General features: G+C 41.5%; 1 protein-coding gene and 1 non-coding gene across 2 annotated transcripts; one reads left to right on the top strand and one right to left on the bottom strand.

Annotated features, from left to right (window-relative positions):
• The first annotated feature begins 457 nt into the window (after nucleotides 1–457).
• Nucleotides 458–23426, top strand: Mkrn1 (makorin ring finger protein 1). The gene is made up of 8 exons (XM_027952126.2): nucleotides 458–780; nucleotides 12526–12654; nucleotides 17702–17931; nucleotides 18705–18931; nucleotides 20891–21105; nucleotides 21843–21953; nucleotides 22497–22635; nucleotides 23002–23426. Exons 1-8 carry the CDS (start codon nucleotides 596–598, stop codon nucleotides 23212–23214), a joined length of 1449 nt encoding a protein of 482 aa, XP_027807927.2. The 5' UTR covers nucleotides 458–595; the 3' UTR covers nucleotides 23215–23426.
• Nucleotides 13029–13099, bottom strand: Trnav-uac (transfer RNA valine (anticodon UAC)). Its single transcript has one exon. It is a non-coding gene; the product is annotated as a tRNA-Val (tRNA).
• Nucleotides 23427–23942: the final 516 nt, after the last annotated feature.

A 23942-nucleotide genomic window follows, 5' to 3' on the forward strand; every position in this document is an offset into this window, starting at 1 on the left:
TTAGTGACAGTTCTTGTTATCAGGCATCTATGCCTGTCAGCCTCCTTCTTCATGCCCTCCTAGCTTTATTTGATAGGGCTCGACATCTCTATTTTGATTCTGACAACTCTCACAAATCCCAGTGAAGTAGGGTCTGCTGTTATCCTCACCTGAGAGAAGTGGGAAGATATAAGCAATATCAAGTCCCCAAACTCACACTTGGGACATGGGAAAGCGCGGATTTAAACCCAGGTCTTCCCTCCCCAGGCGCCCCATTTCCCCTCCCTCGGCTACGAAGAAAGGCTTTGCTAGTGAACCTCGGTCGCCCGGATTTTGAGCACCCGGCACACCTGGATGGAGCCGGCGGAGCCCCGCCCTTTCTCTGCGGAGACGTCAGCTCCACCAATCAGCGACGCCGGGGGCGGGCCGCGGGTGCACACGCCCGGGGACGGCGGTCCTAGTGGCCAGAGCTCACCGAGACGCGTCGCGGGGCTCGCGCCGAGCCAGCGGGCGCCCGGGCCTCGTTCCCCTCCCATCGCCGCCTTCTCCCCTCAGCGGGACCGGAACTATGTGATCCCGGAAGTTCCGGGGCCATTGCTGTGTGGGATAAACAGTAATGGCGGAGGCTGCGGCTCCCGGAACAACAGCCACAACATCAGGAGCAGGAGCGGCAGCGGCGGCGGTGGCAGCGGCCTCCCCCACCCCTATCCCCACAGTCGCTGCCCCGTCCCCGGGGGCGGGAGGAGGGGGCGGTGGCAGCGACGGCAGCGGCGGTGGCTGGACCAAACAGGTCACCTGCAGGTAGGACGTTGCGTGGCGGAGCGCCGGGCGAGGGGCGGGGGCCGGGGGCGGGGGCGGGCGGGAGGGAGGGGCCGACGTTTCCGCGACCCCCGCTGACTGCTCCGGGACCGTCGCTGCGTCTGTCCCCGCCGGCGTCCGAGGCCCCTCAGCGTGGTCCGCAAAGGCTGGTAGCGCGCGATCTCTGCGGGGCCGCGGGCTTGGCCGCCACCTTCCGGGCCACCCCTTCTCCGGCGCCCTCGCACTCTGGGAGAGGTAGGCCGACCCCTCTGGCTGGCATCGGCGTGTCGGGGGTGTGTGGGAGGACGCCCCCGCCCCACCTCGGGCTCCGGAGGTTCGGGAAGCGGGCGTGAGGTGGTCGCTCCCAGCCGGGCTCCAACGGCCTCTCCCGGCCCGGGAGACCCCGCCGAGGGCTGCCTGTCCCCGGGGGTCTTTGCTCCGTGTCATCCGTTTGTAACGTCTTTTCTCCTCTCTCCGCCCCGCGCACCCCCCCGCCCGAGAGAAGAAGCTTTTGTATTTCTTTGTATGTTTGTCGGGGTTGGCGGTTCCGAGCTTTGTCTTGGAACCCAGCGGTCGGGGCTCGGGGTCCTCTCCACCCTTGATTTGAGGAGCTGCATTATTACTCTGGCCCAGAGCAGTATTGCTTTTTCCAAATCCACGCATCCTGCTCGTGAAGGGAGAACCCAAGGAGAGAGGTTTGGTCGTGGTTGGGTAAGCCAGAGGGTCTGCGAAAAATGAGTGGATGGCCGAATGCAGACGCGGACGCAAGAGTATTTTAGGTGTTATATTTCGGCTTCAAAGCGCTGATCGGCAGCGACTGTAAGCTTTCTTTTATACAACTCAGGCTCGGGTTTTCATCTGGCCAAGATAGTTTATATGCAAATATGTATATAAGAATTCCCGATAATATAGAAGTCACGGTTGTAGCATTAAAGACGAGATTTAAGTATTCCTAGTCTTTCTTGTGACACATTAATTGCCATATTGAAGCTTTCTCGATCTTTTTTTTTTTCTTAAATACTTATTTTTTAGTTGGATACAGTATCTATTTCATTTTTATGAGGTGCTGAAGATCGAACCCAGTGCCTCACTTATACTAGGCGAGCGCTCTATCACTGAGCCACAACCCTCAGCCCAGCTTTCTCGATCTTTATATGATATATGTAAGGTATGAATGATAATCTGATTTTCAATCACTGGATGCAGAAAAAAATTTCAAGTAACTCTCTTAATCTGTAGATCCTATTCAAATGCGATATCTGAAGGAATGAAAAAAATTCTTTTTAAAGTTCCTATTCATGGAACCGATTATAAGAATCTTTTCTCTTTACTAGGATATAGTTGATTTTATTTTTCTTTTTAAATCTTGTATACGTATTTATTTTGTACCTGAGATTGAACCTAGGGGCGCAAGACACGGTCTCCCTGAGTTGCAAAGTGCCTGCTAAATTGCTGAGACTTTTTGAACTCTAAATCCTCCTGCCCCCGCCCTCCGAGTCGCTGAGATTACAGGCATGGGCGGGTTCTCCAGCCCGTTTTTAATTTTTATTTTGAGGCAGGGTCTTGCTAAACTGGAGTCTTTGCTTTGAACTTGTGATCCTCATGCCTCAGCCTCCTCAGCCGTGTGCCACGGCGCCTGGCTCCCAAATCTTTTTAATTTTTTTTAAACATTTATTTTTTTAGTTGTAGGTGGACACAATACCTTTATTTTATTTTATGTGGTGCTGAGGATCGAACCCCAGGGCTCATGCTTGCTAGGCGAGCTCTTCCTCTGAGCTCCAACCCCAGCCCTCTTTATTTTTACGTGGTGGTGAGGATGGAATCCAGGGCTTCACACTTGCTAGGCAAGTGCTCTACCACTGAGCCACAACCCTAGGCCGGCGCCCCCCCCCCCCCCCCCCCCCGCATTAGCACAAAAGGACTGGACCAGAACTTCATTTAAAGGTTTTATTCAGGAAAGGAGTGACACCTTTGATGGACCCACCTTCCTGGTGGAAAATGAGCCACTGACAACGTCTGGGTTTATAAGTTATACCAAGAGGTGACTTAGTTAATGAGCATATCAGTTTGGGCACTAAGGAATTTGGTTTTTTTTTTTTTTTTTTAAACTGGACAATAGAGGGTCTGGGGTCATATTTTATTTTGACACAGGCTGTCACTGAGTTGCGTTGGGCCTGGCTAAGTTGCTGAGGCCGGTTTTAAACTCTAAATCTTCCTGCCTCAGCCTGGTGAGCTGTTGGGATTACAGGTGTTTGCCATACTACAGTTGCTTTTTATGTGCTAATGAGTCTTTAAAAATATAAAAGGAGTGTAACTTTTGAATTCCTGGACCTTCCCGCAATTCATTTTGCAGAGCCAATCTGCCTCTATATCATGAACATGATGCAGCTTGAATAGAAATTTTTACATCTCCATAAGATACCTTGACTTTATCCATCATCTCCAGCCTAAATATAGTCTGGCCACGGAATACCCATCACCAACCTGGCATTTCTATTCTTGTCTATTTTGTATCTTGACCCCAACTTTGCATCTCTGAACAAAATTCATTGTTACTGTCAAAACTTTGTTTTTGTTTTTTCCCTCTGTTAGTTTTCCCTGTTTCTCCTTTCCTAGTTCCTCATAGGGATTCTAAATAACGGTGTTCTAGACTCATCATTCCCCTGTGCCTTCCTTTACAATATTATTGTGTGCTGTACTAGGGACTGGACCCAGGTGTATCTACATCCCCAGCCCCTCCTAGTTTTTTTTTTTTTTTGGTGCTGGGGATTGAATTTTTCATTTTGAAATAGGTTTTCCTCAGGTTGCTGACCTTGAACTGGTGATCCTCCTGCCTCAGCAGTTGCTAGGATTACAAGTTTGTGCCCTGTCTTTTTTTTTTTTTTAAGAGAGAGAATTTTTTAATATATATTTTTTAGTTTTCGGCAGACACAACATCTTTATTTGTATGTGGTGCGGAGGATCCAACCCAGCCTGCGCGCATGCCAGGCGAAGGCGCTACCGCTTGAGCCATATCCCCAGCCCCTGTGCCCTGTCTTTAGGATCTTTGAGTTAATGAAATTGCCTTGCCTTTCCTCCTGGGTGAGTGAGAATTTGTTGCCCCGGAACCAGTAAATTTCTAGCTGAAAGCTCAGCCAATCCAAAAAGGAAGACAAGGTCTTGAGGGGACTCCTGACCCAGAGCCTGTGATTTTGCTTATCTTTTTTTTTTTTTTTTTAAGAGGTGATTCAGAGAAAATGACAATAGGAAGGAGAGATCAGGGAGGAAAAGGTTGGGAAAAAGAAAAAAACATGTAAGTTTTAATTTGACAAGGGATGTAGTCAAAGCATCAAGTGAACCCTTGTTACAGAATTATGTATTTAACAAATTTACATGCTGAGCAAACAATGTGAGAAAATAATGAAAAGAGATACAGTGTTAATGTAGCAGTTTTTCTTTTTCTTTTTCCTTTTTTTGGGGAGGGTATAACTTTGACTATAACTTTAGCTTGGGACGGCTGTTTTTAAAAAACAAACAAAAAACAACAAAAACACAAAGAAACTAAAGCCTGGCATGGTGGCAAACACCTGTAGTTCTAGCCACTTAAGACTCTTGAGACAAGATTCCCCCTTCTGGCTGGGGATGTGGCTCAAGCGTAGCGCGCTCGCCTGGCATGCATGCGGCCTGGGTTCGATCCTCAGCACCACATACAAGCATGTCCGCTGAAAACTAAAACAAAATAAATATTTAATTAAAAAAAAAAAAAGATCCCTTGAACCTGGGGAGTTAGTTCCAAGACAGCCTTGGCAACATAGGACCCTGTTTCAGAACAAAGGAATGGAAAAAACTACAGGTTAATTGATATATCTTGGGGTTTGATATTTGACATTGTTTTCTGTTGTTTCAGGTACCTACATGTTTTCTTTTTTTTTTTAAAGTTTCTCAGTGCATTGGCCTATAATCACAGCTACTTGGGAGACTGAAGCAGGAGGATAAGAGTTCTAGATCAGTTTGGGCAATTTAGCCAGACCTTTTCTCAAAATTAAAAGGACTGAAAATGAGGTTAAGTGGTAAAGAGCCCCATGGATAAATCCCCAGTACTGGGTGGTGCGGGGGAGGTTTTTGTTTTGGTTATAGGAACAGCAACTATGAAATCTTTATTCCTATTAGCTCTGAGAGGTTTATCATTGTTTCTGCAGGGCTTTGCTCAATGCTTGGCATAGAGTATGGAGTTAGCACATGCTTGAGTTGATCGTGGTAAAGTCATACCTAAAATTGCCCAGTTTAATATAATTTGTAAGTTTCCTCTGCTTTTCATTTTTGAAACACATATAAACTGGTAAAAACAAAGGACTTAATGGATCTTTTTTTTTTTTGTACTAGGGATTAAACCCAGGGTGCTTTACCATTGAGCTACATCCCCAGTTTTTTTTTTTTTTTTTCCCCTTTAATTTTGAGCCAGTGGAAGTTGTTGAGGTTGTCCTTAAACTTGTGATCCTTCTGCCACAACTGGGATTACTACAGGCACTGGCAGTTGTGCCTAGCTAGAACATGTATGTCTTCTTGGGCTATCTTATTTAATCATCTTCACAAATTTATGTGAAAAACATTTGCGATGCTGCTTATTGAACCCCCAGGGTCTCATGTTTGCTAGGCAAGTACTGTACCACTGAGCATACTGTATACTAGCTCCATCCAGTCATTCAATAAATAAGCATTGTCTGTCTGCAGTGGGGACACAATACTAAATGTTAAGTGAATGCAGAAGTATATAGTATAAATATTTTTGGTGTGTTTGATAGCTAAATCTCCTTTGAAGACAATTCAAGGTATAGTGGTGGTTGCTCATTTCTCTTCATAATAGACCAATTCTGTATTTAGGAATTTGGGTATTTTCTGTACTTAGGATATAAGCATCTTTAAAGTTTGACATTCTTAGGATAAGGATGTTTGGTTTTGACTGATTATAATCATCTGTATTTTCTTGTTAATTACTCTTTTCTTAATGCTTCTTTTGAAATTCTCATTGTGTTTTATTTCTGTTGCTTAAAAAAAGCTTAATACCTTTGCTGAGAAACTGTATTATGCTGCCACCATCAGGCTGTTCTTCATATCTTTTATTAGAGGAATGCTATAAAATAGAAATGCTCCCCTTGTAGTTGTCTTGAGTGTGGGGTTAAAACAGTTAATATTTAAAGAAAAATTGCAATTTGCCAATTATAATTTTGAATTTATGCACTGTTATTGGAATGCTTCCACAGTGATGAATGTTCTGGAAGTTGAAAATACACAAATTACAATTTGATTTGTCAATTTTTTAAATTTATTTTTTTAAAGCATGCTTCATATAGCTTTGAAATAAAGGAAATCTTTCTAGAAATTCTTTTTTTTTAATATTTATTTTTTAGTTGTAGTTGGACACAACACCTTTATTTCACTTGTTTATTTTTGTATGTGGTGCTGAGGATCGAACCCAGGGTCTCGCACGTGTGAGGTGAGCACTCCACCGCTGAGCCACAACCCCAGCCCCAGAAATTCTTTATTTAAGAGCATGATGTGCATAGTGAATTTTATTACTTGCAGACTATATAGTGTTTTGTGATGCTGTCTTGCTGTGTTACCCAAGCTGACCTTGAACCTGTGGCTCAAGTGATCCTGCCTGAGCAACTTGAGTAGCTAGGAATATAGTTACACTCCACCATGTCTGGCTTATAGGTTTATTTTTTTTATCCCCAGTACTGGGGATTGAACCCAGGGCCTCACACATGTTAAACAAGCGCTCTGCCATTGAATGAGCTACATCTGCAACATATAGTGTGCTTCTTTTAGTATCAGGAATTGAACCAGGGGCACTTAAACACTGAGCCACATCCCCAGCCCTTTTTAAATTTTGATACAGGGCCTCAATAAATTACTGGGTCTATCTTTGAACTTGCAACCCTCCTGCTCCAGCCTCCGCAGCCCATGGGATTGCTGTGTGCGTGTGTACCACTGGCCCCAGAATATAGTATGTTTTTTTTTTTTTCTTTTTTTTGTGTTCAACTACAACTTTATTTTTTTTTTAATTAATTATTTTTTTAAATTGTTAGTTGTTCAAAACATATAGTATGTTTTGATGGGTAATGGAGACAAGATACTCTTAGATGGTATTGAAAAAGTTGTCTTGCCCTGGGAAAGAAAATTAATTTCCTACTGACACCATGATTTATCATGACACCTGGGTGTCTTATGTATGTATTAAGTGCATAGGTAGTATAATAAATAAAAACAGACTAGGGCTGGGGATATAGCTCATTTGGTAGAGTGCTTGCCTTGCATGCAGAAGGCCTTGGGTTCATTCTCCAGTACCACTACCAAAAACAAAAACAAACAAGAACAGTAAAAACAAAATAAAACATGTCTTGACTCAGGAATTTTCTATCAAGTTTGAGAAACGGTGTATATACACTCATGAAAATTAAATATTACCAAGTGAGGAGGCAGAGAATTGTGAGTCCAAGGCAATTTACCAACACCTAGTCTTATAAAAAGGGGTGAGGGTGTAGCTCCATGGAGAATACCCTTGGGTTCAATCCCTAGTACTGCAGAGCAAACAAAAATATGTATAGATTTCAGGCTGGGGATATGTATGGCTCAGTGGTAGAGGGCTTGCCTAGCATATACAAGGTCTTAGATTTAATCCCCGGCACTGCAAAAACAAAAAAGAAAATGACATGGTGGATGAATTTATTAAATGTCACTTTAGGCCAGACCTGGATTCACATGCTTCTAATCCCAGCAGTTTGGGAAGCTGAGGCAGAAAGATCACTGGGTCTTAGGCCAGCCCCAGCAACTTGGTGAGACCCTGTCTCAAAAAAAAAAAAAAAAACCAGTCCTGTAGAGTACTCCCCTCAAGATTCAATCCCCAGTCCCCATTCCCCAAAGCCGCCTTTTTAACATATCATGATAATTTCTAGAAATCCCCAGAGAGATTATGATGCCTAGGGTGGTGTTTGGTTCTCTTATATACCCTTACAGGCTATTTATTGTTGTTTTTGTTCTCTGCCTTGGTGACTATGCTTAGGTTTCCAGAGGTACTATAGTCCAGTAGAGGGATTTTATCTAGTACATTTGTCTTTATTTCTGGACAGTGTCTGCTTGGACTCAGAATCTTCACAGTGAAAGTAACTAGAAATCATGTGGCTTACTGGGCACAGTGGCACACACCTGATATCCCAGCTATTTGGGAGGCTTAGGCAGGAAGATCGTACATTGGGGGTAATTTAGTAAGACCCTGTCTCAAAAAAGTGTCCCTGTGCCTGTGTATGCATGTGGGGGAGGGGCGTTGCTCAGTGGGAGAGCGACCCTGGGTTCACTGCCAAGTACTTAAAAAAAAATCAAATGATCCAACTACTCACAGAAAGCATGCTCACCCTGAGCAGTGATAGATGTCAAGGTGAATATGGACATTACTTTTTGGTGATAGCATTTAAAAATAAATCACTATCTTTCACTGGTTTTGTTTTAGGGAGCAATTCTTAGCAGGGTTGCCTGTTATGGGTTACTTTACATCATACTCAGTCTTATACAGAGATGGGTTGCCCAGAAAGGATTACACTGTGAGCACTATTTATTTTTTTGAGTGTACTAGTAGTATCACTGAGACAAAAGGCAAGTAAGAAAATAAAACCCAGAGATATCTACCAAAATGCCATGTAAAATAATGCCTGGTATTTGACCCTAACCAATTAGGATTTTATATGCTAATATTTCTCTTGATTTCTGCAGTATTAGGTGATACAGTGGCATCTTAAATTCCTTCAGTGATGCTGTTTCTGCAACTCCATAATGCATTTCATTTCTGTGGAGTTTCTCAGTCCTTATTTGAACCAGATTGATATTGTAGCATCCCGCATATTTTCCTTTGTGAGAATGTGCTCGAGGGCTGGGGATGTGGCTCAAGCGGTAGCGCGCTCGCCTGGCATGCGTGCGGCCCGGGTTCGATCCTCAGCACCACATACAAAGATGTTGTGTCCGCCGAAAACTAAAAAATAAATATTAAAAAAAAAAAAAAGAGAGAGAATGTGCTGGAAAAGGTAATTGCTTTGTTGTCTTCTGGCTGCGCTACCTCAGTTCCTTTAAATCCTGTGTGGCACAATACGTAGCTCTCTTGCCCTGATGGGTTGCCTTACTCTTTTTTAAGTTATTTGTTCATGTGTACCTCTTAGCTGCATTGTTAGAAATTATAGAGTTTGATAGGGCAGAGGAGTGATGTGGAAAGAAAGATGGCATAGTGCCTTCCAGTGTAGGCACTATGCCAGTTACTTCACATATATTGCCTGCCTTTTTTTTTTTTTTTTGATGTCCTTAAAAAATGGAGAGTGAACTGGGTACAATGGCACATGCCTGTAATCCCAGTGACTCTGGAGGCTGAGTGAGGCATGAGATATCAGATTCAAGGCCAGCCTCAGCAATTTAGCAAGATCCTGTCTCAAAAAAATAAAAAGGGCTGGGGAAATGTTTCAGTAGAATTTAAAACAGGAAGGAGTCAGAATCAAATGTATTTTAATTTTTGGTTCTGGGGGGGCACTTTACTAGTGAACCACATCCCTATCCCTTTTTATTTTGAGAAGTGTTTTAAATTAAGTTTCTGATGCTGGCATTGAACTGGCCATCCTCCTACCTCAGCCTCCTGAGTCACTGTGATTAAAGGTGTGTACAACTGCAGGGTCTCACTAAGTTGCCAGGCTTAAGTTGTACACACCTTTAATCACAGTGTACAACTGCATCCATCTTGTTTTAGATTCCTAAATGATTTGTTACTGTTTTAAGATAATTTGGCTTACAGGCTATACTAAGTTTTTAGCCAAAGTGTTAATAGGCCCTGCTGCACTGTCCTAGGCCTCCTGATTTAGAGATCAGTTCTTATCCATGGTGTTATAAAAGTGGTAAGGAGAAGTGTTGGAGTACCTTGAAACTACTGGTTGAGAAAATAAAGGTCACCAGCGATCAGAATGAGTATTGGAAGATGTACTTTGACATAATCAACAGCATCATAAGCCCAAGTGGAACAAACAATTCATGAATGAGAGCATGGCAAAATAAGATTTAAGAACAAAACAGAACAACACACCTGTAATCCCAGATACTGAGACTGAGACAGCATGATCACAAGCTTGGGCAACTTAGTGAGACCCTCTCTTGAATTGAAAAGGACTGAGGATGTAGCTCAGTGGTAGAGTGCTTGCCTACCATAGCCTTGCCTAGCAAGGCTCTGGGCTCAATCCCTAGCACCTAATATCTACTACTGTGCCTGAGACTTAAGAGCCATCTTCTCTTCCCAGCTTGAGGTCTCTGGGTAGAACTTTTTTTTTTTTTTTTTAAATACATACATGACAATAGTGGAATGCATTACAATCATAATTATCCATTCACAACACCATTTTTCATAACTCTGTATATAAAGTATGTCCTCCAAATTATACTATTATACATGAGCTTTTTTATTATTATTGTTATTGCTATTATTATTTGCATTATAGTTCTTAATACACCTTTATACCACTGGGTAGAACTTTTATCAAGCCTTAAAATTATATCAGTATCTCTGACATTTATTTATTTAATACCTTCATTTTATTTATTTTTATGTAGTTCTGAGGCTTGAACCCAGCACCTCACACATGCTAGGCAAGCACTCTACTGATGGGCCCCAGCCCCTGTATCAAACACACCCCAAAGACATACCAAAGTCACAGACCCCTTTGTCTTATGTGTGAAGTGTGGGAGTAAATGGTTTTGCACTGAGCTGTTTTCCAAGGCAGTGCTTCAAATGAATAACTTGTTACTTTGAAGTATGACTATCTTGTAGTGCTTGTAATTGGTTGTTGACTTTCATTTCTAAGTCTTTTTGTCCATTTATGAAGTCAGAAATTACCTATCGGTACAAGTTTGGTAGAAACATTCCGCCAAAATTGGGTCCAATTTTGTTAATTTTATTTTTGGTGCAAGAGATTGAATCCAGAAGCATTTCAACACTGAGCCACATCACCAGCCCCCCCATATAGCTTAGGGTCTCACTAAGTTGATTAGGGTCTCAGCCTCCCAAGTGTGTCTAATTTTATTATATTCTTTTCATAAACAAAGTAAATAGGGTTGTGTAGTGCTCAGACAGCTGGATAGCTTGTGGAAAGTAGTTTTGCAGTTGAGCAAAAGTTCAGACCTGTGTTAGTTAAAGTTAAAATCTAATAGCAGTTGGAATTAGGCTAATTATACCTCTAATTTGACTTCATTCTTATATTTTGTTATGGACTGTAATCCTAGAATACTAAGGGTCTTGATAATTATATAACCGTTTGCACCAAGATTTTTTTTTTCTTTTCATGTATCTGGGACTGTCACATAGAAGGTTTGTAATCTCTGAAAACTTGGAGTAACCTTTTGTGGTGGTGGTGGTGGTGGGGATCCAACCTAGAGCCTTGCTCATGTTGAGCACATGCTCTTAGGCATGTCTACTGAACTGCATCCCCAGCCCACCCCCATCCCCGCTGCCTTCTGGAAGGCATCTTAGATAAATGTGAATCTACTTTCTATAAATATTCAGTTCACTAGGTGCATTGTGCTTTAACATCTCCACCTTTTTGCCTACCATTTTCTGATAAATGTATGACTCTCATCATAGCACTGTCCTCTACAAGGTCAATCTACAAGTTTTCTTACTTTATACCAGCCATGTGTAGATGCATGTTATGGAACTTCTGGCCTTCCAGAACTCAAAAAATCTTTTTTTTTTTTTTTTTTTTAAAGAGAGAGAGAGAGAGAGAGAGAATTTTTTTAATATTATTTTTTAGTTCTCGGTGGACACAACATCTTTGTTGGTATGTGGTGCTGAGGATCGAATCCGGGCCGCAGAACTCAAATCTTTATAACCCTGCTTAGTAGAAAGAGATCGAGAAAGGACCGAAGAATTAAAAACTGAACCCCAGATAGGAGGCAGTGATAGGAAGTTGGAGGAGTCTGTTCACTTTTTGGATCAAGGTTGCCAAAAAAAAAGAAAGACTGTTATCATTTCCCTAGCCCATCCAGGACTTTATAGAAGAGATTGCTGGGTCCCACGCCCAGTGCTGATTGAGGAGGCCCTAGGTAGAGTCTGCATTTCTACAGATTCTCAGGTAATATTCCTGCTGCTGGTCTAGATTCACTTGTATTCTGTGTGGTTTTTGGAAGCTGCTTGTTACCTCCACCTATAATTCTTTTTTTTTTTTTAAATTTTTTTTTTTTTTTAGTTGTGGATGGACACAATACCTTTATTTTATGTATTTTTTTTTCTAATGTGGTGCTGAGGCTCAAATCCAGTGCCTCACACATGCTAGGCAAACTCTCTACTACTGAGCCACAACCCCAGCCCTTCCACCTGTAATTCTTAAAGACAATTGGCAGGATGGTTTCCCTTTTCAGTCTATTTGGTTTCTTTGATTTGTTTTACAGATAGAGCTGCTCTTAAGGCTAAAGTTAGTGGAAAATAAGAGGCCACCTCCCTAGGACTGTAAAATGAGGACAGTAGTCAGACTTGACCTGCAGTGAAAAGATGAATGTTTAAAATCTAAATTGTTGCCTAGCTCTATGGGCAGCCTATGGTAGTACTCAAATGGTTCATTCTGGCACATGATCTAGGTATACTCTATTAATTTATCACTATTGTGTATTTACTAGAAGAATATATTAGTAGTGGATCTTTGAGGACTGGCTTTAGCCTTTTTTAATCTAGTTTTGTGGTCCTTTGTCTCACAGGTATTTTATGCATGGGGTTTGTAAGGAAGGAGATAACTGTCGCTACTCGCATGACCTCTCTGACAGTCCGTATGGTGTAGTGTGCAAGTATTTTCAACGTGGGTACTGTATTTATGGAGACCGCTGCAGGTAAGAATCTGTTTATCAATTTTTTATTTTGTTTTGATACTAGGAGTTGAACCTAGGGACACTTTATCATCAAGTGCATCCACTGCCTTTGAGATAAGGTCTTACCAAGTTGTTTGGAGCCTCCTAAATTGCTGAGACTGGCCTCACTTGGCAGTTCTTCTGCTTCAGCCTCCTGAGTTGCTTTCTTGAGCCAGGGCTCCCAGCTAAGTTCATTTCATTCAGGGATGTGTTGGGAGAAAACAATGAAAGTAATTACATAATATTTTTTATACCTTTATTTTTGATTTATTTTTCTGTGATGCTGAGGCTTGAACCCAGTGCCACACACACTGCTAGGCAAGCACTATACCGTTAAGCTACAGCTACAGCTTTTTTTTTGATGCTGGGGATCAAACCCAGGGCCTTGTGCATGTAAAGCAAACACTCTACCAACTGAGCTATATCATCAGCCCTAGATACATAATTTTATTCCACTTATTTTTTTAGTTGTTGAGGGACCTTTATTTATTTATATGTGGTGCTGAGAATCTAACCCAGTGCTTTGCCCATGCTTGGCAAGCAAGCGCTCTACCATTGAGTACAACCCTAGCTCTAGATACATAATTTTAATAGCTTCATTATATAATGTATTTAAAACAGTGCTTTAGGGCTAGGTTATACTTAGTAGAAAGAGTACTTGGCCTGCTATGCAAGGGGCCCTAGGTGTAATTCCCAGCATTATAAATAAATAAATAAAACTCCCTAGAAATGTTAGTGTATGGAAAGATATCCTAGAAGGAATGTATTACTTTTTTTTTTCATTGTTGGGAATTGAACCCAGAACTGTATGTTAGGAAAGCATATGTGTTTGTATATGGCATTTGCTTTTCAAAACAAAGAATGAGGCACATGTTTGACTAAATTAGATGGGATTCAATCATTCTCTACTATTATGAATTATGGAGAGTGGATTCTTAGGCCTTTGGAATGGTGCATTAGACTCCTCACTCCCACCCCTGTCCTGGGCACAAAACCTGGAGCCTCACACTTCATGCCTTCTACCATGCAGCTAAACCTCTAGCTGTTAGGTTACTAGTTAGAGGGCTTGTCATTTTGTCTTACTTCCTGAATCTTGTAAACTCAGGAGCAGTTACAACTTAGGGAACTCTTTCAGAAATGTCTCTAATACCTTTCTTAGAATGTTAGAAAACCAAGAGGTATTAGTTATTAAGTAATCTCTACTGTTATTCATTGAGTTCCTTACATTGGAATTCAGCAGTGGTGGGTTCTGATTAGAAACTAGGCACAGTTTTTTGTTGTTGTTATTTTAAATCTTCACTGTTAAGAAAATGTTTAGGTGTTTAGTTATCCAATGATGTTAAGCAAATTGCCCCAAAATGTAGCAGAGTAAATTAACAAACATTTATTATCCCACAGTTTTCTGGAAGTCTGAAATCTGTGAGTGGCTTGGCTGGGTAGTTCTAGCTTAGACTTTGAGGAGATGGCAGTGAAGATTTGACCATTGTGACAGTCATCTGAAGGCCTGATGGGAGTTGGAGAACAGCTTGTAAAGTGGCTCACTTTCATGGCTGGTGGCCAGGGGGGCCTTCATAGGGCTGCTTTAGTATGTTTACAGCTTAGCAGCTGTCTTCTCCAGAGGCAGTGACTCCAGTGGGGGCAGGAGAAGCCACAATGCCTTTTATGACGTAGTCTCAGAAGTCACATGTTGTCACTTCTGCTAAATTCTGAACTATATCCAAACCACATTCAAGGGGAGAGGAATCAAGCTCCACCTTTTTGAAAGGGATTCCTGTTATCAAAACGTTTGGACATATTTTAGATGATTATATTTGGTAAGACTTAGTGACAGTGTCATAGCCAATTCTATTGACATTAATAGAAAAAAAAGTGTCATCTATTGGGTTCATGTGCTAGAGTACAAAAGTAACAGTTTCTGCAGATGTTCTATACTAGGCTAATTATGGAGGAGCTAGATTTCTTGGACTGGGTTCCAGACAGTTGAGAACTGTTCCAACAATGACTAGGGGAGACTCTAAAGTGCCCATCAGACTGGGCCCTGTGTCGCATGCCTATATTGAGAGCTGAGGAAGTTCAAAGTCAGCCTTATAGAAACTTGTCTAGGTTATAAGGAACTTAGTGAAATTCTATCTCAAAAAAAGGGCTGGGGATACGGTTTGGTTCAGTGGTTAAGCACCCCTGGGTTAAAACCCTAGTAAACCTTTCCCCACCTCCCACGAAAAAGTGCCCAGCAGAGGGCTTTGGAGAATAAACTGGGACAGAATAGGAAAAGATACAGAAGTAGTGTTCATCTGATTGGACCATACAGGTGGAATGAATGGGAAATTGAAGGTAAAGATCGTAGAAATCTGGCCTAGGTCTACCTGTTAAGTCATTTTATTTTTCATGCAGTTTTGCAGTTCCAAAGGGCATTCTGTTTTCTTAGAAACTAAGTATAGAAGCCCATTTTCAGTCTTCCCCTGTATTCAGAGGGCTTCTTTGTAGGAAAGGAGACTGAGAATTTTGACCAAGGAGTGAGGAGGTGCCCTGTTTTTTTTTTTAAGTTGTATATGGACATAATTCCTTAATTTTATTTGTGTGATGCTGAGGATCAAACCTAGTGCCTCATGTGTGCTAGGCAATTGCTCTATCACTGAGCTACAACCCCGGCCCAGGTGTCCAGTTTTGATGAGGCTGCAATATTTTAGCAGATGTGAGTTTCCCAATGAAGGAAATTTAGGTTTTTTGATGTCTTGTGTTAATAGTAAAGAAGTGACTTTCTGTTGGGGAGGCATAGGAAGGAGATTTGCAAGTTCAAGGCAGCCTCACCAATATAGTGAGACTCTGGATTATTCAATCCCCAATATTAAAAAAAAAAAAAAGAGAGAAAAAAGAAAACTGAGATGAACGTGCCGAAGCAGTTTTTTTTGTAGTCAATCATACATTAAGAGCCATTCTATCTACTCAGTATAAATAAAACAAGGTCCCTGCCATCAAATGAGAAGGTTTTTGAAAAACTTAAAATGAAGGTTTCCTCTAAGCTGGGTATGATGTTGCATACCTGGAATCCCAGTCCTTTGGGAGGCTGAGACAAAAGATTGACAAGTTCTTGGCCAGCCCGACCAACTTAGTGAGACCCTGAATCAAAACAGAAAATTAAAGGGCTGTGGGTATAACTCAGTGCTGGAGTACTAACTTAGCATGTTCAAAACAGGGCCCTGGGTTCAATCCCCACAATATAAATTACATAATTTTTAAAATTATCAAACAAAAGCAAGTTTATTCTGAGATTTGAGGGCTTGGGTGGTACCAGGGATTCAACTCAGGATCTCTCCACCACTGAGTCACATCCCCAGATCTATTTTGTATTTTATTTAGAGAGAGAGTCTCACTGAATTGTTTAGCACCTCGCTTTTGCTGAGCTGGCTTTGAACTCACGAACCTCCTGCCTCAGCTTCCCCAGCCACTGGCATTATAGGTGTGAATAGCATTATATGCCCAGCTATTCTGAGATTCTGTTAATGGATAAATATAGATTAAAAAAAAAAATCATGGTGCTGGTCAAAAGCAGGCCCAGAGGCATGCTAGGCAAGTGCACGACCACTGAACTATATCCCCATATCCCTAGTAGTCCTTCACTGATCTTTGACAATGAAGTGAAATGAAACAAATGAAAGAGCATATTCTTTATTTTTTTGGTGCTGGGATTCGAACCAAGGGCCTTACGTGCACAAGTACTCATCTCATTTATATCCCCAGCCCATGAAAGAGCCTATTCCTGATAGTTCCTTCCCCTCAGCTCATATAATTCCACCCCAGAACACAGTGCATAGGGTTTTTGAAGCTGATAGCAGGATTCTCATTTCACTTATACTTCAAGCCAAAAAAGGTTACCTAACCTAAGAGTTGGAATGTGAATGTTTGAGGTAATAGAATATAGTGATTAAATACAGAGCAGCTCAGCAAAGGTTTGCCAAATTCTTCTTTCTTAGATGTAAGCATAAATAGACCCATGGTTAATACTGTTTCATTGCGAAGGCTGTTAGGTAAGGTAGATATTTGAGAAGTTAAGATTTAGATTTAGTACATAACAAAATTAATTTATTTTGTCTGAATGAAAATAGTAGCACAAAGCCTGAATTATCAGCATTTTTCTCAAGCAGTAAGTTCCTCCATGAAGGAAGTAATTGTTTTGTTTTCTATATTTGGAGATAGGTTTAGTGATTTACAGATTGAAAAGGGAAGAGAGACTATATGGGGCAAAAGTTTGGGAAATACTCCATGAAAGACTATGGAAAAAGGAAATATAAGAAAGTACATATGTATCTTTTAAAGGTGATTTGTACACTTTTTTTTTCTTTTTCATTTTTGTGGGGATTGAACCCAGGGCCTTGTGCATGTGAGGCAAACACTCTACCAACTGAGCATTACTCCCAGCCCTCAGTGTCCATTTTGGTTTGATTAATCATTCACTTGGTTTGGGATGTGGTTTCTTTAGCAGAGTTACCATGGGAACTGTAGGTTGTTAACTAGCTGAAACTTCCTGAAGAGTAATAAGTGGTTTATAGCAGGGGTGGGTGGCCTATAGGCCAAACTTGGTTAAAGGCTGTTTTTTGATTTTGTTATTTGTTTTTGTATTGGGAATTGCACCTAGCCTTGCTCTACCACTGAGCTAGGTCCCCCGGCCTGTTTTATATTGTGAGAGTCTTGCTTGAGGCTGGCCTTGAACCTGTGATTCTACTGCCTTATTCTCCTGAGTCTTGGGGATTATAGGGGTAATCTGGCAGAAGGCTTGTTTTTTGTTGTTGTTGCTCTGCAGCTTATTTATTTCACTAAATAGTATATTTTAGACACTATTCCACATCAGCACAGCCTCACTCTTTAATGACTACAGAGTCACACTTTGTGTCACACACTTTGTGTGTGTGTGTTGGGCGGGGGTTGCTGGGGATTGAATCCAGGGCCTTGTGCATGCAAGGCAAGGACTCTACTACTGCTGAGCTATATCCCCAGCCATAACTGCTTGCTTTTTACTTTTTTTCCCCCCCAGATATGAACATAGCAAGCCATTGAAACAGGAAGAAGCGACTGCTACAGATCTAATTGCAAAACCTTCCCTTGCTGCTTCCTCGAGTCTCTCATCCGTGGTTGGACCGCTTGTCGAAATGAATACAGGCGAAGCTGAGTCAAGAAATTCAAACTATCCAACAGTAGGAGCAGGTTCAGAGGACTGGGTGAATGCCATTGAGTTTGTTCCTGGGCAGCCCTACTGTGGACGTAGTAAGTATTCTAAAGAATAATATAATATAAAGAGGTAGTTCATCAATTAAACTGAGTTTTCACAGTCTTCCTGCTTCCAGTCTTCATATTTAGCCTAATTCTCACTTTAAATTGGATAACCTAGGACTTACAGATGGAGTGAAACAAACTTTTGCAGTGAAACAAACTTTTTGAATCCCAATAAGTAATAAATTCAGAATGTTCAAGAAAACTGATGCCTCTCTTCCATAACCTACTTTTTAATTTTTTAAAAAATAACTACTTATTTTGAAATAGTATGACTCAAAAATCATATAACAAGCCTTATCTTGGAAATGTCATTATTAGAGAAAAATATCTTGAAAAAGTAAAGAAATTAAGCTGGACATGGTGGTGCACACCTGTAATTGGGATGCTAAGGCAGGAGAATCAAGTTTGAGGCCAGTCTTGGCAACTTAGTGAAACCCTGTCTCAATAAAAAGGGCCCAAAAAAGCTGGGTGTGGTGGTGCATGTCTTTAATCTCAGCTACTTGGGAGGCTGAGGGAGCAGAATTGAAAGTTTGAAGCCCACCTGGACAACGTAGTAAACCCTATCTCAACATAAAAAAGGGTGGGAATATAGCTCAGTGGTAGCATTTTACCTAGCATGCAGGAGGTCCTGCAGTTTAGTAGACTGTTTTGAGTTTAATTAAGTTTTGTTTTTTTTTTTTTCTTTTCAGTTAGGTTTCAGTACCTTATAGTTCTTAATATGCCTTATCCTTTTGGACCTTTACTACCCTCTTACACATTTTCAGCTGCCCCTTCCTGCACTGAAGCACCCCTGCAGGGCTCAGTGACCAAGGAAGAATCAGAGAAAGAGCAAACTGCAGTGGAAACTAAGAAGCAGCTTTGCCCCTATGCTGCAGTGGGAGAGTGCCGCTATGGGGAGAACTGTGTGTATCTCCACGGAGACTCGTGTGACATGTGTGGGCTGCAAGTCCTCCACCCGATGGATGCAGCCCAGAGGTCACAGCACATCAAAGTAAGTCTTCAGGGAGACGCCTGTGTTTTCAGGTGTAAGAAGCTGTATTTGCCCTTTCACAATGTCAGTTCATTTTAGAAAAGCATTTGAATTGAATGGTTTTCAGTAAGTAGAAGTGTTTCTTCTCTGAGCTTCTTGAATGCTTTATCAAGAAGTTATGTTTCTAGAGGCTAGGGATGTAGTTCAGTGGTAGAAGCCCTTGGTTAGCATATGCAAATCCCTAAGTTCAATCCCTAGCATCAAACCAAAAAAGAAACAACAAAAAAAGGTCTTGCTTCCAGAACCTCAAACTGTGGGCTTTTAAATGTTTTTCTTTTTTTTTTCTAATAATAGCTTTTCTGAGATTAACATTCCATATGATTTACTTTTAAAATTCACATTTCAAATTGGGTATGATGGTACCCATCTGTAATCCCAGTAACTAAAGAGGCTGAGGCAGGAGTATCACAAGTTTGAGGCTAGCCTCAGCAACTTCATAAGACCCTGTCATAAAACAAAAAAGGGGCTGCGGTGTGGCTCAGTGATAGAGTGACTCAATACCAAAAAAAGAAAAAGGAAAAAAAAAAGTCCTTTTAACTATATATTGAGGGGTAGTAGGACCTACCTCTGAAGACTGTAAAAACAAAGGGTTTTAGGAATAGACAAGGGAATATATACTAACATTAAGTGGTTATGTGGGATTATGAATGGCTCTTCTGCATTTTGTATTTTCTATAATCATGTTTCTTATAGATTAAAAAAGTATTTGATGTCCACGTGAAAATTTGTAGATAGATTTTTTATAGTAGTATTATTCATAACAGTCCCCAAATGGAAACAACCGAAGTGTGTCTATCATCTGAATTGATAAATAAAATGTATTCCACCCAGTGTAATATTTATCAACATTAAAAAGAAACAAAATACTAAGAATATCACATAAGATTGAAAACATAATAAGTGAACAAAGCCAGTCATAAAAGACCACAGAACTGGCAAATCCACAGAACAGTGGTTGCTGAGATGGGGATTTTGGGGGGTGGGTGTGGTGGTGGTGGTGGTGTGGTGCTGGGTACTAAAACCCCCCAGGGCCTTGTGCATGCAAAGCAAGCACTCTACTTACTGAGCTATATCCCCAGCCCCAGGACTTGGGGATTTTGAGGGAAAAGAAGCAACTGCTAATGGGTATGGGATTTCTTTTTAGGGGTAATGGAAACATTCTATTATTAATTTTAAGGTAATTTTTTGTACAACTGAATATCAAAAAAAGATTTAACTGTACAATTTCTTAAAAATATGTTTTAGTTATAGAATGATGCAATATCTTTATTTTGTTTATTTTTATGTGGTGCTGAGGATCTAACCCAGTGCCTTACATGTGCAAGGCAGGTGTTCTGCCACTGAGCCTAATTGTACAGTTTTTAAATGGGTGAATAACATGGTGTGTGAATTATCTCAGTAAAGCAGTTTTTTTTTTTTTTTTTAAAGGCATATTAGGGCCTGGGAGTATGGCTCAGTATTAGAATTCTTGACTAGTAGCTGTGAGGTTCTGACTTCAGTCCCCGACACTGCCAATAAATAGCATATGAAGATTATGTACCTGGTACATGATTTCCTTTACCTTTATTTTCTGACAGTTTTTAAATTAGAATCTTAATACTGATAACATTATCCAACTAGAAGCCAGAAAATCTCTTAAGCATGAAAAACCATCTTTAACGTAGGAAAAAACAGTGGAGCTTCAAGTTTAGGATAGAAAATATAGGGTAATTTTTCAGTTTCTGGAGTTGAGTCCTCACAGTTTGATTTTACAGTATTGTGGAGTCTGATAATTTCATTTCACTTATGTTTACTTGTGAACAAAACTTACTTTCAAGTCAAATTAGGAAAACATTTCATTTAATGATTTGATTGTCTGAACATTCATGAACTGTGGAGTGGAAGTCTTTCAGGATGCTTCTCATCTCTTCCTTCTCCTAGTCTTGCATTGAGGCCCACGAGAAGGACATGGAGCTGTCTTTTGCTGTGCAGCGCAGCAAGGACATGGTGTGTGGGATCTGCATGGAGGTGGTCTATGAGAAAGCCAACCCCAGCGAGCGCCGCTTTGGGATCCTCTCCAACTGCAACCACACCTACTGTCTCAAGTGTATTCGCAAGTGGAGGAGTGCTAAGCAATTTGAGAGCAAGATCATAAAGTGAGACTCCTCCCCAATCTTCGTTTGTGCTTTCTATTTTGGGGAAGAATTTAGTACCTTGTGCCAACTTTCAACCAGATGGACCGCATTTAAATGCATGCATTTTATCTTGAAATTGGGGTACTCTAATTGGGATTTCTTCTTTGTATTTCAGCTAGCTGCTAGGTTAGTTGGTCTACTTTTATTTGAATGAGGAAACCCTATGTATCAGTTAGTAGAATCTTTGTGCTTTTTCTGAGGAGATTGTGTTTAATGGATTAGCCAGTTTAGGCTCCGTGAACAAACTTATCTAGCTCTGAATGTATGTTTCCTGACGTTTTACATTTTCCACTTTTCCTATTCCATCCATTAAGCTAGCCAATAATCCACCATCCTTTAAAGATTGTTCTCATAACTGAACAAATACTACATAATCTAAACAGAGCAAAGTTACAAGAAATAAATTTATTTAAACGAAAGAAAAAGGAGTCTGTGTGAAATGTCTTCTTTTGTTTTGTTTTTTAATCTAAGTTATTTTTAAAAAATGAACTGGCTAGCCATTGACTTGAATTTATGAAGGACTTTGTCTTGCCTTCAAAGAAAGGGTCAGTTGTTTGACAGTATGTGGAACCCTTTCAGGAAATGCCCATGTGCCTCTCAGTTAAGCCCTTAAATCTGGAGGTGACACACCAGGGTGTGTCCTTAAGAGTGGGTCTGTAAAGGGGGATTTGCATTGCAGCCTGTTCATTGTTTCCCAGGTCCTGCCCAGAATGCCGGATCACATCTAACTTTGTCATTCCAAGTGAGTACTGGGTGGAAGAGAAAGAAGAGAAGCAGAAACTCATTCAGAAATACAAGGAGGCAATGAGGTATGAGCACTGCAGCCTTTTCTCAAGCCGAGAGCCCAGCAGCTTGGGTTCACTTTGGAAGATCAGTGCTGCATTACACACTCCTACCTCCTTCCTACCCTTTCTTTTGCTTCCCAGTACAGTTTATTTTGTCACCCTCATACCACTTACCCACTTTGTATCTTGCTGTATAACACAGTCCTTGAGGTACCTGCCAAGGGACTGCCTTATAATGATGTCTCTACTGTTGATACCTAAAGACCATGAATGGGTTCTACCTTATTCTGAGTCATGTCATAGTTGTCCTATATTAATTTTTACGTGTTGGCTTTCTAGAAGATTTTTCCTTTCTATTGGAACGTGATCCTTGAGTTGGTAAACAGCATAGATTCGAACAGTGACTTTGTGTTAGTGTTTCATGCTTTAGCACACGTTTATAAAAACACACTTTGGGGAGGGCTGTGAACTGATATCCGGGTTCTACCCTTACTACCTGTTTAAAGAAACCCTGGATATAGGCCTGAAGTCCACTGTGAATAAGGGTTGCGATATTTTCCTTTCCAGCAACAAGGCGTGCAGGTATTTTGATGAAGGACGTGGGAGCTGTCCATTTGGAGGGAACTGTTTTTACAAGCATGCGTACCCTGATGGCCGTAGAGAGGAGCCACAGAGACAGAAAGTGGGAACATCAAGCAGATACCGGGTAACTCTCGCTGTTTTTCTAAAGAAGGGGAAATTCCACGATCAGTTGAGTCTGAACACTGGGGAAGGAAGGGGGAAAGCCAAGATTAGCTCTCAGAGCTGGGAGTGAGACTGGAGGAGAGGATGAAAGGAGGAGGCAGACCTTGGAAAACTGGGAGGGATAGGAAAGGAAAAAAAAGACAGTGTGGAAGGCCCTAGCCTAAACTGTTGGCAACAAGTACCCAGAGGGGAGGATTGGTAAGATGGATCGTAAGTAAGAAGTCTGGTTCGTCATGCCCTCTGTGTGCTGGATGGTTTGCCTTATAAGCAACAGAATAGAAGACACTACTCAGCAGTGCTACCCCTATCATGGCCTTGTTTTTTACAGGCCCAACGAAGGAACCACTTCTGGGAACTCATTGAGGAAAGAGAGAACAGCAACCCCTTTGACAACGATGAAGAGGAGGTTGTCACCTTTGAGCTGGGCGAGATGTTGCTTATGCTTTTGGCTGCAGGTGGGGACGACGAGCTGACAGACTCTGAGGACGAGTGGGACTTGTTTCACGATGAGCTGGAAGATTTTTATGACTTGGACCTATAGCAGCTTTGAGTGGCACGGGAACTGGTCTGCGAGCCTCAGACAGTAGCTGTCCCCTGTGCCGCGTGGCAGTGCGTGTTGCTCTCCTAGGCAGGCCTCTCCACTCCAGGTGCTGTCGTGATCACTTACCCAGGGCCTGCTGCTCCCCTCCCCTTTCCCCAAGGAGTGTCTGTTTTCTCTGTTTCAAAAAGTTACAAAAATAAATCTTAAAGTTAGTTTTTTTGTAACATGAATTTAACTGTCAGACAGTTAGGGTAGGTTTGTTGCGTCATCTGTTTTCAGCCAGGTTGTATCTATGGACTTTCTGCACTCATTTCCAGGACCCCAGGTTCAGGAGCAAAAGCACCAGCCGTGCTTTGGGGTCCAAGCGTAGGGGTGATGGGTGAAGGCACCTAAGCTGGCTGGCAAGTAGCCTTCTGCAGACATAGGAGGTGGGTCCTTGAGGTTTCTGGTAAAATGTGCACATCTGTGTTTTTGTATCAGTTCCCTCCCCTATAATCCCCTCCACCACATGCTTGTTCTGTGGTTTTGGTCTCTTGTTTAATTGCACATAAGGGGTACTACTGGGTAAAGAGAACCAGGTGTGAATGTATTGACTTTAGCATGCTGGGAACATTTGAAAGAACACACATGAAAGATAAGTGGCACACCATCAGTGCAGGATTGGCAGTTGACTCCCAAGGGCTTGGTGTGAGCATGAGCTTCCTGTCCCTGCATAGATACAGTCTTTT

This window comes from Marmota flaviventris, chromosome 1 (assembly GCF_047511675.1).
Source record: "Marmota flaviventris isolate mMarFla1 chromosome 1, mMarFla1.hap1, whole genome shotgun sequence".
NCBI lineage: Eukaryota > Metazoa > Chordata > Mammalia > Rodentia > Sciuridae > Marmota > Marmota flaviventris.

Excerpts from the sequence above, each read along its gene's own strand:
- Mkrn1 (XM_027952126.2), top strand. The coding sequence starts at position 596 with ATGGCGGAGGCTGCGGCTCCCGGAACAACAGCCACAACATCAGGAGCA. Across the intron at positions 21,954-22,496 it reads AAATACAAGGAGGCAATGAG|CAACAAGGCGTGCAGGTATT; the intron begins GTATGAGCACTG and ends TTTCCTTTCCAG. Across the intron at positions 22,636-23,001 it reads GAACATCAAGCAGATACCGG|GCCCAACGAAGGAACCACTT; the intron begins GTAACTCTCGCT and ends TGTTTTTTACAG.